At 30.0% G+C, this 13,437-nt stretch overlaps 2 protein-coding genes and 1 non-coding gene across 3 annotated transcripts in view; all 3 read right to left on the bottom strand.

Moving 5' to 3' along the window:
- The window catches only part of LOC117176025 (peptidyl-prolyl cis-trans isomerase D), a 6,640-nt gene extending 5,360 nt beyond the window's left edge, over positions 1 to 1,280 (bottom strand). Inside the window, exon 1 of the mRNA XM_033365990.1 lies at positions 940 to 1,280. Coding sequence (XP_033221881.1) covers positions 940 to 1,030 — 91 coding nt within the window. The 5' untranslated portion in view covers positions 1,031 to 1,280. The remainder of the gene's footprint in view (positions 1 to 939) is intronic.
- A 70-nt stretch (positions 1,281 to 1,350) lies between these two features.
- Trnaq-cug lies at positions 1,351 to 1,422 on the bottom strand. Its single transcript has one exon. It is a non-coding gene; the product is annotated as a tRNA-Gln (tRNA).
- Positions 1,423 to 1,876: 454 nt separating this feature from the next.
- Positions 1,877 to 11,786, bottom strand: LOC117176114 (NEDD4 family-interacting protein 1-like). The gene is made up of 6 exons (XM_033366170.1): positions 11,605 to 11,786; positions 11,123 to 11,275; positions 7,479 to 7,631; positions 7,277 to 7,406; positions 4,912 to 5,097; positions 1,877 to 4,844 (listed from the first exon to the last, which is right to left on the bottom strand). Exons 1-6 carry the CDS (start codon positions 11,629 to 11,631, stop codon positions 4,741 to 4,743), a joined length of 753 nt encoding a protein of 250 aa, XP_033222061.1. The 5' UTR covers positions 11,632 to 11,786; the 3' UTR covers positions 1,877 to 4,740.
- Between the last annotated feature and the right edge of the window lie 1,651 nt (positions 11,787 to 13,437).

The raw sequence follows: 13,437 nt of genomic DNA, 5'->3' as shown, positions 1-13,437 counted from the left end.
TTTGAAAATTAAAATTCGAAAATTTTTCTAAAGCCTCCAGGGGACTTCGTTTTCGCACGAAAAAATTTTATGTGCCCTTATTGCATCCGGACCCACAATTGTGTATTTCTTTCACATACTTTGTGGTCCTTTCAAATGCCTTAAAATCTTCGAAATCTCATTAAAATTCTTGGACATTCTTTAGAAACTGTGAAAATGATTCAGTATCTCTCGAAATAAAATTCTGTGACTTCGAAATATTTCTTAAAATCTTAAAATCACTAATAATCTTTTGTAATTGGTGAAAATTGTAAACCCTACATTTTTTAAATCTTTTGAAATTTCTAAAAAGCTTGGAAAATTCGGTAAATTTCATAAAACTACTGTAACACTTTTAAATAATTTGTTGTTTTTTGAAATGCCTTAAAATCCTTGAAAATCTGTTTAAATCATATTACTTCACTGTAAGTTTTTCAAATCTTTTGAAATCCCTTAAAACGTCGTTTACAGTGAAAATAATTTATATATTGAGTAAAAAATATATAATCTGACATAAGAAAAAAGAGGGGGGCGTGATCACAAAATCTTAAGAGCCCTGAAAGGGCGAAGGGGTCTAAAAATTCAAAATTCACCCTTACGTATAATTAATGAAGTTGCCTAGCCAAAAAATAATCTCGTTTCCAATTTCTACCTACGTATTAATAAATATGTATAGATAAATTCATAATCGTGTAACTTTCGTGTCATACATTACAATAATTATAAAATTACATCATAATATATACTTCACATTTTACAGATTAGAATCAATAAACTAAAATATTTGTTCAACGAAGACAAGTATTTTAAAAGATTAAGCTTTTATTCACAATTTTAAAATACAGGGATCATTAACCCTCCTGAAACATGCAGAAAGAATTTTTCTATTTTATACGAAAAATGCACATAACCTCTCCTTACCTTTTTCTTCGCCAATCGCTATGTCCAAAAAGACAAGTGGATTTTTTTCTGAGAGATAATTATCAATATCTTCTTCGAGTGTTCGCTTCATGATGTTTTCAAAGAGATTTTTTAGTAATAACAATTAGATTTCACTCCTTCGTCATTACAGGGAGGTTTCAAGTGAAAACTATCATTCGTCATCAACAAACAGAGCGATCAACAACGTGCCGCAAAGTAGTAGGTACACGTCCGCGCATTCGGCTTTCTTTGTTTCTTGACAGTTCGATAATCAATGAATCAACAATAAATAATAACAATCTTGTCGCGAAATATCTTTTTTAAAGAAACAGATTGACAATTTTGAATAAAAATTAGAAGATCTTCGAATGATCTAAATAACAAAAAAATTGAACTTAGTAAAAAAGTTACAGGTCCCACCGAGATTTGAACTCGGATCGCTGGATTCAGAGTCCAGAGTGCTAACCATTACACCATGGGACCGAACGAATTATATCTTTCCAGTACTGGTACAAGAATACCATAATTTTTTATAAAGAATTTTTCAATCCTTTAAAAAATATTTACCTACTTTTAAGTAAAATTAAAATTTCCTTTGTTAAAATAGCAAAAACTCTGCTTAAGGAAATAAAGGACTACCTTCAAGATCTAAATATTGTTAAATTCAATTTTTTTTAAATTATACATGTTTTATAAGCACTCTTTTTTTTATATTTTGATGTTGCAGAATTTAGTTTGTCCTTGAAAATATTAAAATAATTGCATTCATACTTTCTTCGTAGAAACTAAAAAAATGCCTGAAATAAAAATTATAAGAATTAAAATATTATTAATAGAGTATTTTATTTTCTAATTATAAATTTATTAAAATAAAGATGTGATTATACAATTTGGCTTGGGCTTTAAATCACTTATAAAGAAATGTAGAATTTTTGAATTTCAAATCAAAATATTTCAATTTTATTTCAGGCCACGGACTCACGACACTTAATTGCTCACAATGCATTTTTTTAAAACTTCGATGATTGGCAGGGCATATTCTAACGATCAGTTCTGACCAGAAGGTCAGTTCTAAAACTTGATAATGGTCGGTGCAAAACTACATTTTAGCACATAACGGCCATGAAAAGTAATTGATTTTAGCTATAATTTTTGTTAATTGCGCAGCAGTGCACTACAAACACAAATAAGTATGTTAACAGTTCCGACACCATACGCGTTCTGATTGAGGCTTAGAATATGCCCTGATGATTGGCTAAAATAACATATCCGTTATCTCGAAAATCAAAATTTAAAAAGTTTTTATAATTATGATATCAAAAGAATTAAAAGTTTTGAATAAATTCTAAGATATATTGCAAATTTCAAAAAGGGTATCAAGGGATTGCAAATGAGACTTTAAGGGAATTTATGTACATCATTTCAAAGACTTTCTGAAGAACTTTAGGGGGTAAATGAAATGGAATGCAATTTTAAGGGACTTCTATGGACTTTTTGGAGTCTCAGAGGATTTAAAAGTTTTAAAGATTTTTAAAGGAATTTCAAAAGATATTAAATATTCCAAGATGTTGAATCGGATTTCACCAAATGTAATGCATTTAAAAATATTATCAAAGTATTTTAAAGAACAGTGTATTTTTTTAAATACCGAGGAATTCAATAACGTTTAAAAGAATTTTGTAAGATTATTAAGGTGGACACTGGATTGGCAAATGACAGGGAATTTATTGTTTCACCGGGAATTTTTGCAAATTAAACAAATTTATCGAATCACTTGAAATATCACAAATTTCGTATCAAATGATGTAATGAAATTGAAAATAAGTTTGATTTTAACTTTTTTCAATGCCAATTTATATATTTAAAAAATTATCAGGAGATTCGAATGATTTCATAAGGCTACAGAAATTCAAAAGATTTTAAGGAATTTAAGGAATTTGACCAAATTTGAGGGATTCAAAGGATTTCAAAACAAATTAAAAGATTGTATAAGATTTAGAAAAAATTACAGAATATTCCAGAAATTTTAAGAGAATTCAAGGATTTTTAATAGATATCAGAGAGTAGGATTTAAGGAACCTCAAAAAATATAAGAGATTTCAGGGGATTCTAAAGGATTTTTTTTATTTTGATGATTTTACGAGAGTATCATTCTTTTTGTAGGAGTTTTGAAAGATATTATAGATTTAAAGATGTTTTACAGGATATTCTTCGATTTTTGTAGGATTATTCGGGATTTCACAAGATTTAATGGATGTTATAAATTCCAAACTAAAAGGCTTACTTAATTTGATTGTTTAAAGGATTAAGCAAAGGATTTTAAAGTGCAGTCAAACCTGGATTTAATGTCAATTTTGGGATTGAGCGTTACATTAAATCAAGAGTCACGGAACTATTTTGTCTCTCCTGTTTTTTTTCCTCCCGAAGCTTTTCCCACTCATCCACATCGCACGGCCTCAATTCTCGGAAATATGAAATGGAGGAACACGGAATCCAGGTTTGCTGCATTTAAATTTGTACAGAGATTTCAAAGAATTTCAGAATTTTTCAAAAGATTTTTAAAAGATATCCAACGGATTTCAGAGATTTCTCCAGAATTAAGAGATTGCAAAATAAATGACCAGATTTCAAGAGATTTATACGGATTTTAAGGGATGTAAAAAGATTAAAGAATTTTCCAGGATTTTTTTCCAGAAGGATTTCAACGGATTTCAAAGTACATGGGGTATATCTTAAAAGATTCGAAATGATTTTATGAGATTTTAGGGGAAATGTATTAAAAAATTTTCTTGCTAATATTTTCCTACTATTTTTCAAAATGTATACTACTATTGATACTAATTTGAATTCTAAAATTAATCCGAGACATGCCATGTAAACCTTGAAATATTTTACTTGCCTGCGGCATTACTTCTTTTAGATTTAGACTATTTAGAGGGTTCGCAGAATTATGTATTCCCACCAGGCGCATAAAAGGCTAGTTACGGCTCTGAGGAATTTTTTACATGTCCAGGAAATAAAAAATGATCCTGGTAAGGTACTATAATACATTTGGTATAATGTACTATTGTAATAATTATATAACAATGACGTATTTGATAAAGAACTTAAGTGTAATATTACCAATCGATTATTTTTAAAACACTCGTGTAGCTTACTCTAACCTAGGTATTCTTACATAATTTATAATTATATATGTATAATATGTTTATATATAAATTACAAAGTAAAAACAAGAAATATCGACGGACATATTAATCAAATTTCTAATATGAAGCCGCTTCGATGGTAATTTTCACACTGATTGTGATCATGCCAATGTGTTTGGAATCTGTGATTTCACAAAAGAAGAATAAAATTGAAGAAAGTCACACGATCCGAAAACTTCGGGTGCAGACCAATAATGATTACAGCACGATAAAGAAAATAGTGTCACAAATTACACGAGTACGTTCGAAGCGAAAACGTGTAAATTAAGGACTGGAGTTTGTCGCAAGCGCTATCACTGCTATTTGAGCAATAAAAAAGTATAAGAGGAACCTAATTTTTAGGTGCCATTTCATCTCTTTACTGGATTAAATTTTTTCTCTAAGTTTGGTTTGTAGTCTATGGGTTTTTAACAAATTTGGCAAACTCCAGTAGCTCTCTTCTGAGTTTTGCGCTTCTCACAGTACAATTCGTACATTTCTAGAGTGATGTTTGCCTATGGGTGTCGGTTATATGTACCATACAAGTATAATTTCAAGTAAAAATGCTGTTTGCTCTATACCATAAAGGTTACAATATTTTCTGCTCAAAGCCTCAATAAAAAAATAGGAAATGCTCTTGGGGACTACCAGAGAGAAGCCTCCAGCCTCGCTTGATATTCAAATATTGGATGATGGCACGGACACAGATTAGAACTCCTGGAAGAAACCAAAATTAGAGAATTTTCTTCTCTGAGATCATATTATAGGGATTGCAATTACTCACCGAATGCCATGATAAGCCACCAAAGCCAGGAATTCTCGCGAGAAGCTAAATCGGTGGAATGTTTAACAATCAGAGTCCATTTTGTCAACGAAAGTCCGAAGCCTGATAGTGCTCCATACCGAGAGGCAACTGTGTGGCAGAAGCACATCAGAAGCAAGAAACCAATCCAGTTAAACAGAAAGGCAACTGCAATTGGTAAACAATTTTATGTAAGTACGTAAGGTCTGTACATGGTATCTTTAAATATGACTAAACTCAGGCCTGAGATTGCATGGAGGATTATTTTTTAAAAACATAACGCATCACACACACACACACACACACACACACACACACACACACACACACACACACACACATATATTATATTAATTTTGTTAGTATAAACGTTTTCAGTATAGGCCTATAATAGATTTTTAATCATTTTTTCGCGATTCTAGAAAAATCATTTTAGAAAATTATAATACAAAACTCAATACAGAAATAAATAATGTTAAATATTAAAGTGATGAAAAAAATAGAAAAACTGCAAACGAATGATTGACTTATTTACTTAACGTAGGATTATAGAAAGATCAAACAATTTTACAGTATTTACAAGTACAAGTATTTTAAGTTTGAGGAAAACTCTAGTTAAGTCAAACGTTGTACGACATTTTAAGGTATTTCTAGAAATTTCACAAGGTTTTTAATTTTTTCTTAACTTCAAAGATTCCCATGGACTTGAACTGACTTTATTTTAATTTAACGAAAACGATCATTTTAATTCATATTGAAAAAATGTCAAATATCTGCTACTTATTTTAAAGGATTTGTACCATTTTCAAAAATTGCAATGGATTTTAAAGGATTTAAATAAATTTCTAGGTTTCAAAGGATACTCCGTTCTCCAAGCATTTTCAGGGATGTGAAGAAACTTACAAAATTTAAAATGAATTTAAGTTATTTTACGAGATTCCAAAGAATATTCAGATTTAAAGAATTACAAGAGATGTCAAAGAATTTTCTAGGATTTCCAAAGAGTTTAAGTTATTTAAAAAGATTCTAAAGAATTTAGTAGGATTTTCCACAGAATGTAAGCTCAATTTTAGGAAATTTAAAAGTATTTGATAAGAATTAGAGGATTTTATTAAATCTCCGAGGATTTCAAAGGCTTATAGCAATTTAAAAAGCACTTCTTTACATGGGGAGCTCAATTTCACGTGAAGACGTATGAAAACATACGAGTGATGTACGATATTTAATTTGAAAACACCATTTTATGAGACTATAGAGCTCCCTGAAAAGTGAGCGTCTGATAGCTGTTTACCGAAATGGTGCGAAAACGTCATATGAAATGAATGTTTTTTTATAATTATGATGATCACTTTCCGAAAATTCTTCTGTTTTGTTTCCACCATTTATCAAATTTATCAAAGGCCAGCTCATATTAATCCTTAGATTTTTCGGGCAGTAATTATTGTTTTACTTCTTTCACTTCTTCAATAATGTTAGGGGTTTGGATTTGGTTAAATTTTTTTAGGTAGTTTGGAACGAGGTGTATTTTTGTATGTGTTACCGTTTTAACCCGAATTCAGGTTAAACCTGTTTTAACTGTCTAAAAAGCGAAATTACCACGAGCGTTTGTCAAAAATAGATTTAACTAGTCAAAACGCGAAGTAACAAAGTCCTTTTTGTAAAAACCCGACGATTTTTTGAATTCCATCTTATTTCGTGTTTTAACTGAAAATATCAGTTTAAACTAGATTAGCCCAATTATGCGTTTGGAGAACTAATTTTACTTGTAGTATTCAGCGTGGTATTTCGGGTTTTCGCTGAAAAGTGCAAGTAAAACTAATAGTTTCATGTGAAACTTCAGGTTTTCACAAAGGCATTTTCTTACTCCGCGTTTTTAATAGTAAAAGCTAGTTTTGACCAATGCTCCTGGTATTTTGGCGTTATAACTAGTTAAAAGTAGTTTAAAAAATATATGCGCTCAAATATATGCTACATGTATTCGCATTACACAATCTAATTTATGTATTACCTTCTATCAAAATTGAGATCATACACATTTAGAGCATGAGCAGAAAGCAGTAATGACCCAAATACGGAGCCTCTAGCGGGGCGCAGGAATCAATTTATCCTTTGCAGACTTCAGCAAATCACTCCATTCTTCAGGAATATTCTCTTCATAGTCACTCCCGTCATTGCATTTTTTATATGAAGCTATGATCGTTTAATTTTCCAATAAAAAAATAGTCGACGACAAGGACAAGGTAAAATTTTACGATGTTATAAATTAGACAGAAAATAACTCAATCCACTCACTTATTTTTTGACAAACTCAGGCCTGACTAAATTCCTAGATTTTTCATGAACTTACCCAAAAAAGCCGTGAAAAACATAAAATCTGTACCGAGCATTCGGCTCTCTGACAATGCATCACCGTCCACGCCATCAGTGTCAATAGCTAGAATTGTTAATGGTTGCTGTGGCGGTCTAATTCCAGCAGGCTAAAAAATAGAAATTGTCACCTCAAGTTATCACTCTGAACTGCAAAGATACGAAAGCTACGTAAAAATTACCATATGAATTTGAGGATGTATGTGAGGGGTGGTTTCTCCCTGTAGTGTTTTCTCACGCTGAACGTCCTCATAGCTGGGTAATTTTGTAGCTAGTTCGTACGGAGGTGGCGCAGAAAAATCGGGTTTGGGCGGTGATATTGTGTCTTCCTCTGCCTACAATAAAAATAATAAGAGCTTCATGCCAAGACGATTTTGTGCCATACCACTAATAAAATTCAACTCTGAAATACCAAACAGCATTTTTAAAGAAAGGGTCAAGCTAAAAATCACACATTACTTGGAATTTTAAATGATCTAGGACGATAGCCTCGATTAAATTCAATCCAAAAGTATTTTCACACCCAGTTTCTCTTTTGTACGTATTTCGGAAATATCCGGAACAAAATCAATATATGAATAGTAGTTTATTGTTGCAAATTGTTTCCTTTCCTGATATCTATAAAATGATATCTTCAGCTGACATTTATCTTATGTATGATACAGTTTTTTCAAAGACATACAAAAATATAATAAAATATAATGTCTTTAATACTTGAATGGGAAATGCGATTTTGGGACCCTAGCGTGAAACAGTAAGTAACCGATATAGGGGACTCGTCGATTACCAACACACATAATTGGGAATCTCCTATAGTTTTCTCACTCGGTTAACAATGTACTACTAATTAAACCAACTACTTTTTTTTAATACAGTGAAACTCTTAGATAGAACGCCTCACTATCGTCCTTCCGAGAATTTACGCCCGGGGTTACTCAGGCGTGAACAAACAAAAGCGTTTACATCCGAAGCCGTATAATATGGGGCTTGTTCCCCAATGCCGCCAGTTTCACAATCAGCACAATAGAAGAGTTTCATTGTATTTGTTTTCTGTTCAGTAATAATAAACAGAGAAAACCAGTTTTTTTTTATTGATATAACGTTTTTGCCTTGTATTTCATTCTAAGAAGTCTTTTGATTATTTCAGATAGATAAGAAAACATTTGAATGTTATAGATACGTTAAAATCATTCTTACTATCGAGAATTCCTTTTTTAATTCTAAACAAATGAAAATTAAGAAGCGTTCTAAATACACGTAGTTAATCTTTTTAATGATAAGAAGAAATACTTCTTTTTCTTTTAAAAAAAATTTTTAATCGACACTGGCAGTTTTTCAATTTGAGTGGCCAAATACTTTTTAATACAAAATAAAATTTTCGAATAACTATTTGTTCGTATAAGTTTTTGAATACTTAAATTAGAGCTAAAACCAGATTTCAAAATACTGGAACAAGAAAATAAGATAATCAGTTTGTTTTTAAACTTATACAAATAATATAAATTTACTAAGATTCTTGTGAAAATTCAAGAAGATTTTTGAAGATTCCAAATGTGTCTAAAAATAATTTACAATTTTTTTTCTTAATACAAATTGTTTCTGATACATAAAGTATTACTTTCTTTTGATAATTAGGTGTTCAAAATTTTTGATAACAATTTGTTATTGTTCATTTCAATTTTTCCTTAGAACAGTGATTTTTTTCAAATTTTTCAACTTGCCTTCAACTTTTCAGTTAGACCGAGGCAATCATCAATTGAATTTAACAGAAATAGCTGTTTAAACATTTATTATTATCTTTAATAATATTTTATTGGAATAATGCTAGAAATTTGCAGTTTTTTCTAATATTTTCCCCTTTTTGTACACTTTTCCAATCGAGTGAGTTAATAGTTCATTCAAGTTATTATTTTTCTTAATATTATCATTATTATCAAGTTATTATTAACAATAATAATATCATTGAATAGCTCTAGAATGGTACTGCTTTTTATGAAATATTCAACTTTTTGCCCCTTTTCACATGAAGCGAGGTAAGAATTAATGCAATTGTTTATTTTCTCATTTAAAAAGCTAGATAGTTGCTGTTTTTTCTGAAATTTTCCACTTTTTATCATTTTTTCACTTGGAGTGAGATAATAATTATATTTAACAAAATTCTTTAAACATATTATTGCTTATAACTATCTTCTTCTATAATAATGTTAGATAGTTGCGGTTTTTTCTAAAAATTGCAACAAAAAAGAAAGAGATTGTTTAAAGAATGATGTTTATCTATTATTTGTTAATAAATAAAAGCCCAAAGCAAAGTAAAAAATCAGAAAAAGACGGCAACTTTCTCGCATTAATACGGGAGAAGATGCTTACAAACAATGAGTTTTTATTTAAACAATTAATATAAACATCTAATTATCAGTAGAAAGCAGTATTGCATTTATTAAAAATATATTGCATGTACTAAAAAAGATTCAACTACATTAACTTAATATTGACGATTCTGAGTAAAATTAATAAAAATGTATTTTTTTTCTTATGGGAAATACGGGACGACCTAAAAATCTCGAATAATAAAATTCCTGAATTAGAAAATTCCCAAACAGTTTATAATATTATCGTATTGCAAAATTCTCTATTAATAAAATAGTCGACAGTTTATAATATTATCGAAGTTTGAAAATTCTCGACAGAAAATTGTCAATTCATAAAATATAAGAACTAGAAAATTTCCAAATAATAAAATTCCCAAATATAAACAATTAAAATTTCAATTGTAATAATTTAATTTATTTTTTAAATACAAAAATGGAAATCATTTTTATTTGGGAATTTTCTACCTCGGATATTTTCTAATTTGGCATTTCCCAAACTGGCAAATTTCCTAAAAGTATGTAATAACACAAATTGAAAATTTCCAGCCAGTTTATAAAAATTACCAAATTATAAATTTCCTGAATAATAAAATTCCCAGTATATAATATTAAGAAATTTCCGACAGCAAATTGCCGAATTGTAAAATATCCGAACAAGTAAATTCCCGATTTTAAAAAATTAAATTTTATTTTTGAAATATTATTTATTTAATAAAAATACAATAATCAAATATTCTTATTTAAAAAAATGGTTAACGTTTCTAAAATTATTGTTTGGATTTAAAATAATAATTTTTAAAAAAACTCGTCCAGCAACATATATTTTCAAATAACTAATACTTAAAATTTTTAAATAATTTCTTCTCGATAAGAAATAATTGATTATTTTGTTTTTAATAAATAAAAAATAATGATAAAAATTGTATTGTTTAAGTTCAGGAATTTTCTACATGGGATATTCTAGATTGATAATTTTCTGTCGGGAATCTTTAAATTCGGTAATATTATTCGGTTCCAATTCGGGAATTTTATAATGTCGGATATTGTACTTCTCGGGATTATTTTCCAATATTAAAAAATTATTTCCAATTGAAACTTTCTCTTTTATCAATAATTTTTAGAAACATTTAGATAGGAATAAATATGTCGTGAAATAAAATGTTACTTGTTTATAAATTTTGATTTACAAAATTGATGGTGCAGAAATTTATGTTTGCTAATAGATAAACAAACTGAAAACAGCCACTGAAAGTTGTTTTTTTTTAAACGCGTAGTATGTTTTTTTTCCTTGGCTCGAAATAACCGGAGGGCATATCCAAAACACGTAAAAAGAGAAATTGGTTGCTAGCCGTGAGGATAGTACAATAACAAATTCTGAATTCTATTCAAAGCAAATCAATACGTAAGGGTGGAATTATTTACATCGGATAATAGAGTACTTTTTCATGGGCCATTACCATTTGTGCTGTCGTAGGATTCGTAGGGGTGTCAGTGGTTGTGTTAGACTGATTAAGTATCATATTTGAAGCACCATTAGCAGGGTCAGGGTCAGCTACAGTCAGTGGAGAAACGTCCTTGCGAGGAGAAGTCTCACCCGGACTGTCGTTCTCCTGCACGTCACGAGAGGAACATGACAATTAAATACGAAACTATGAAAGCGAATATGATACTCTTTTCAGCGTAATGAACAACGGTAACAGAATACACCTTCAGCACTTGTTTAAACTTCTATCCTCAATGACAATATTTCACAAATACACATCACTTTAATTTTAATTTGACTTTCTTGAAATGATAATCACGAGATAACTACACAAAAGCGTGACATTTAATGCAACAAAAATGAAAATAAGGGAGATGGCAATCTATTAGTCTTTAAAACATACGGTCCTAAAGTTATAAACTATTGATCAAATTGCTGCCAGGACATCTGACATACCGAGTTGTAACGATTGTTACTATCCATACTCCGTCAACAGTCTTCAGTAACGTTGTGATTTTTCCTCGAACACTGAAAATACAATCGTCCTGACAAACAGCAAGTAATAAACTTTTCCACAATAACTGATGGCTGACAGCTGGATATCAGAAATGATCCTTCGGTAAGTTGGATAAAGTGGATAAAATAACTCCGCGAGCTTCTGCGCACCGTACATTTGCATTTTCTTCTGCGACGACGTCAAAGTCTTTTCTCTAATTTTAATTTAAGGGTTGTAAAGTTTCATGAAACATTGGCTAAATGAAAAGTTTCATGAAACTTTGGAAAAGTTTCAGAGTAGGTATTTCCTTTTGGGTGGGGTAAATCTAAGATGTCTGAACGTTGAGGGACAAACAATAATACCCATTTACTTACGATGAAATTATTTTATTTTGGTAACTTGGAAAAAAATTATTTTTCACTATAAGTGTACTTGGATATTATTTTTTATTTTTCAAAAACTATTCAATTTAATAATATAATCGATGATTCTTTTTATAATGACGTTATTCTGTAGTTGAATATGTTTTGAAACATAAACAAATATTTCTAAATACACTTATTGTAAAAAATAATTTTTTTCAAAGTTATTAAAAAAATAAACTTTCTTTCCATGCAAATGACATTACTTATTGGCTCTCAGCGTGCAGACATCTTTCTAACGGACATCACAACGTGACATACCTATAACAAAGATCTTTGCTACCTGTACCTACTATTTCAAATATTAAAGCGGGAAAATTCAAAATATTAAAAAAAACTCTAATTACATAATCAATATATAATAAATACATATTAATAATGAATTTCATACAAAATTATATAAATATTGAATTCTGTATCAATTCGTAGCCATTACAAGGCCTAATATGTAGCAAGGTCCAACACACTTTATGTAGCCCGATTAAACTATATAAAACTTCCTGTTTATTTCTCAGAGGTATGGCCCCCACATCCTAATTTTAATTAATTTTCAGCTGATTATTCGGGTAGGATTTATATCATAAAAAATTAGCTTGTGAGTCGCGGGCCCCACGCGGTTCCAGGCTTAGAAAGAAAAAATAAACTTTTTGGAAAAACGACACAAGTCACAATAACATTTTTTATAATCAAATTTGTTTGAATTTGTTAAAATATTTGCTTAAATCGTAAACAATAACATTGTAAATAAACAAATTAAATATATGAAAAAGACACAAGTTGCAATAAAATGTTTAATACAAAAATTTTTATGGTACGCGCACCTTCTTAAAATTATAAAGACTATCCTAATAGCACGGAACGTTCCAGGAACGTGTCTGGAAAGTCCCAGGAAAATTCCCTGAACGTGATGTAGATACCATATTACAATGTAGTATATTCGGTACTCAATACTAAAAAATGACATCTGTTTTAACCTATCTCTTACGGTTTACGAGATAATTGTTATTAAAAATAACAAGAATGGAAGGTTCCCCACAGGTCCCAGTGGAACGTTCCCAAGCGACGGACATTTTACACCCTTCGGGAACATTCCTGAAACGTTACTCTGTAGATAATTCCAAAGGTTCCCGCAAAACGTTTCAGGCACGTTCCCGGAACGTTCCATTATATTAGGGTAGGCCATGAAAATACATCTGTGTTAATACTAATGCATATTTTATGAATTGTGATAATATACAGTTAAACCCCTCAATAGCCCTGCCTTCTATAGCCCTTCCGATTAAATCTGTAATTCAACTATTTTGTTAAAAAGTTGTCTTTTTAGTTGAATTCAATTGGTTTTAACTCAAAATACAAATCCTTTTTTTTTAA

The sequence above is a fragment of the Belonocnema kinseyi genome, chromosome 7 (genome assembly GCF_010883055.1).
Source record: "Belonocnema kinseyi isolate 2016_QV_RU_SX_M_011 chromosome 7, B_treatae_v1, whole genome shotgun sequence".
In the NCBI taxonomy this organism is placed as follows: domain Eukaryota; kingdom Metazoa; phylum Arthropoda; class Insecta; order Hymenoptera; family Cynipidae; genus Belonocnema; species Belonocnema kinseyi.
This window is presented reverse-complemented; position numbering and strand designations above follow the sequence as displayed.

Coding starts and splice junctions, on each gene's coding strand:
- LOC117176114 (XM_033366170.1), bottom strand. CDS start 11,631: ATGGATAGTAACAATCGTTACAACTCG. Junction 11,276..11,604: donor GTAACAATCGTTACAACTCG/GTATGTCAGATG, acceptor CGTGACGTGCAG/GAGAACGACAGTCCGGGTGA. Junction 7,407..7,478: donor TACATCCTCAAATTCATATG/GTAATTTTTACG, acceptor TCTATTTTTTAG/CCTGCTGGAATTAGACCGCC.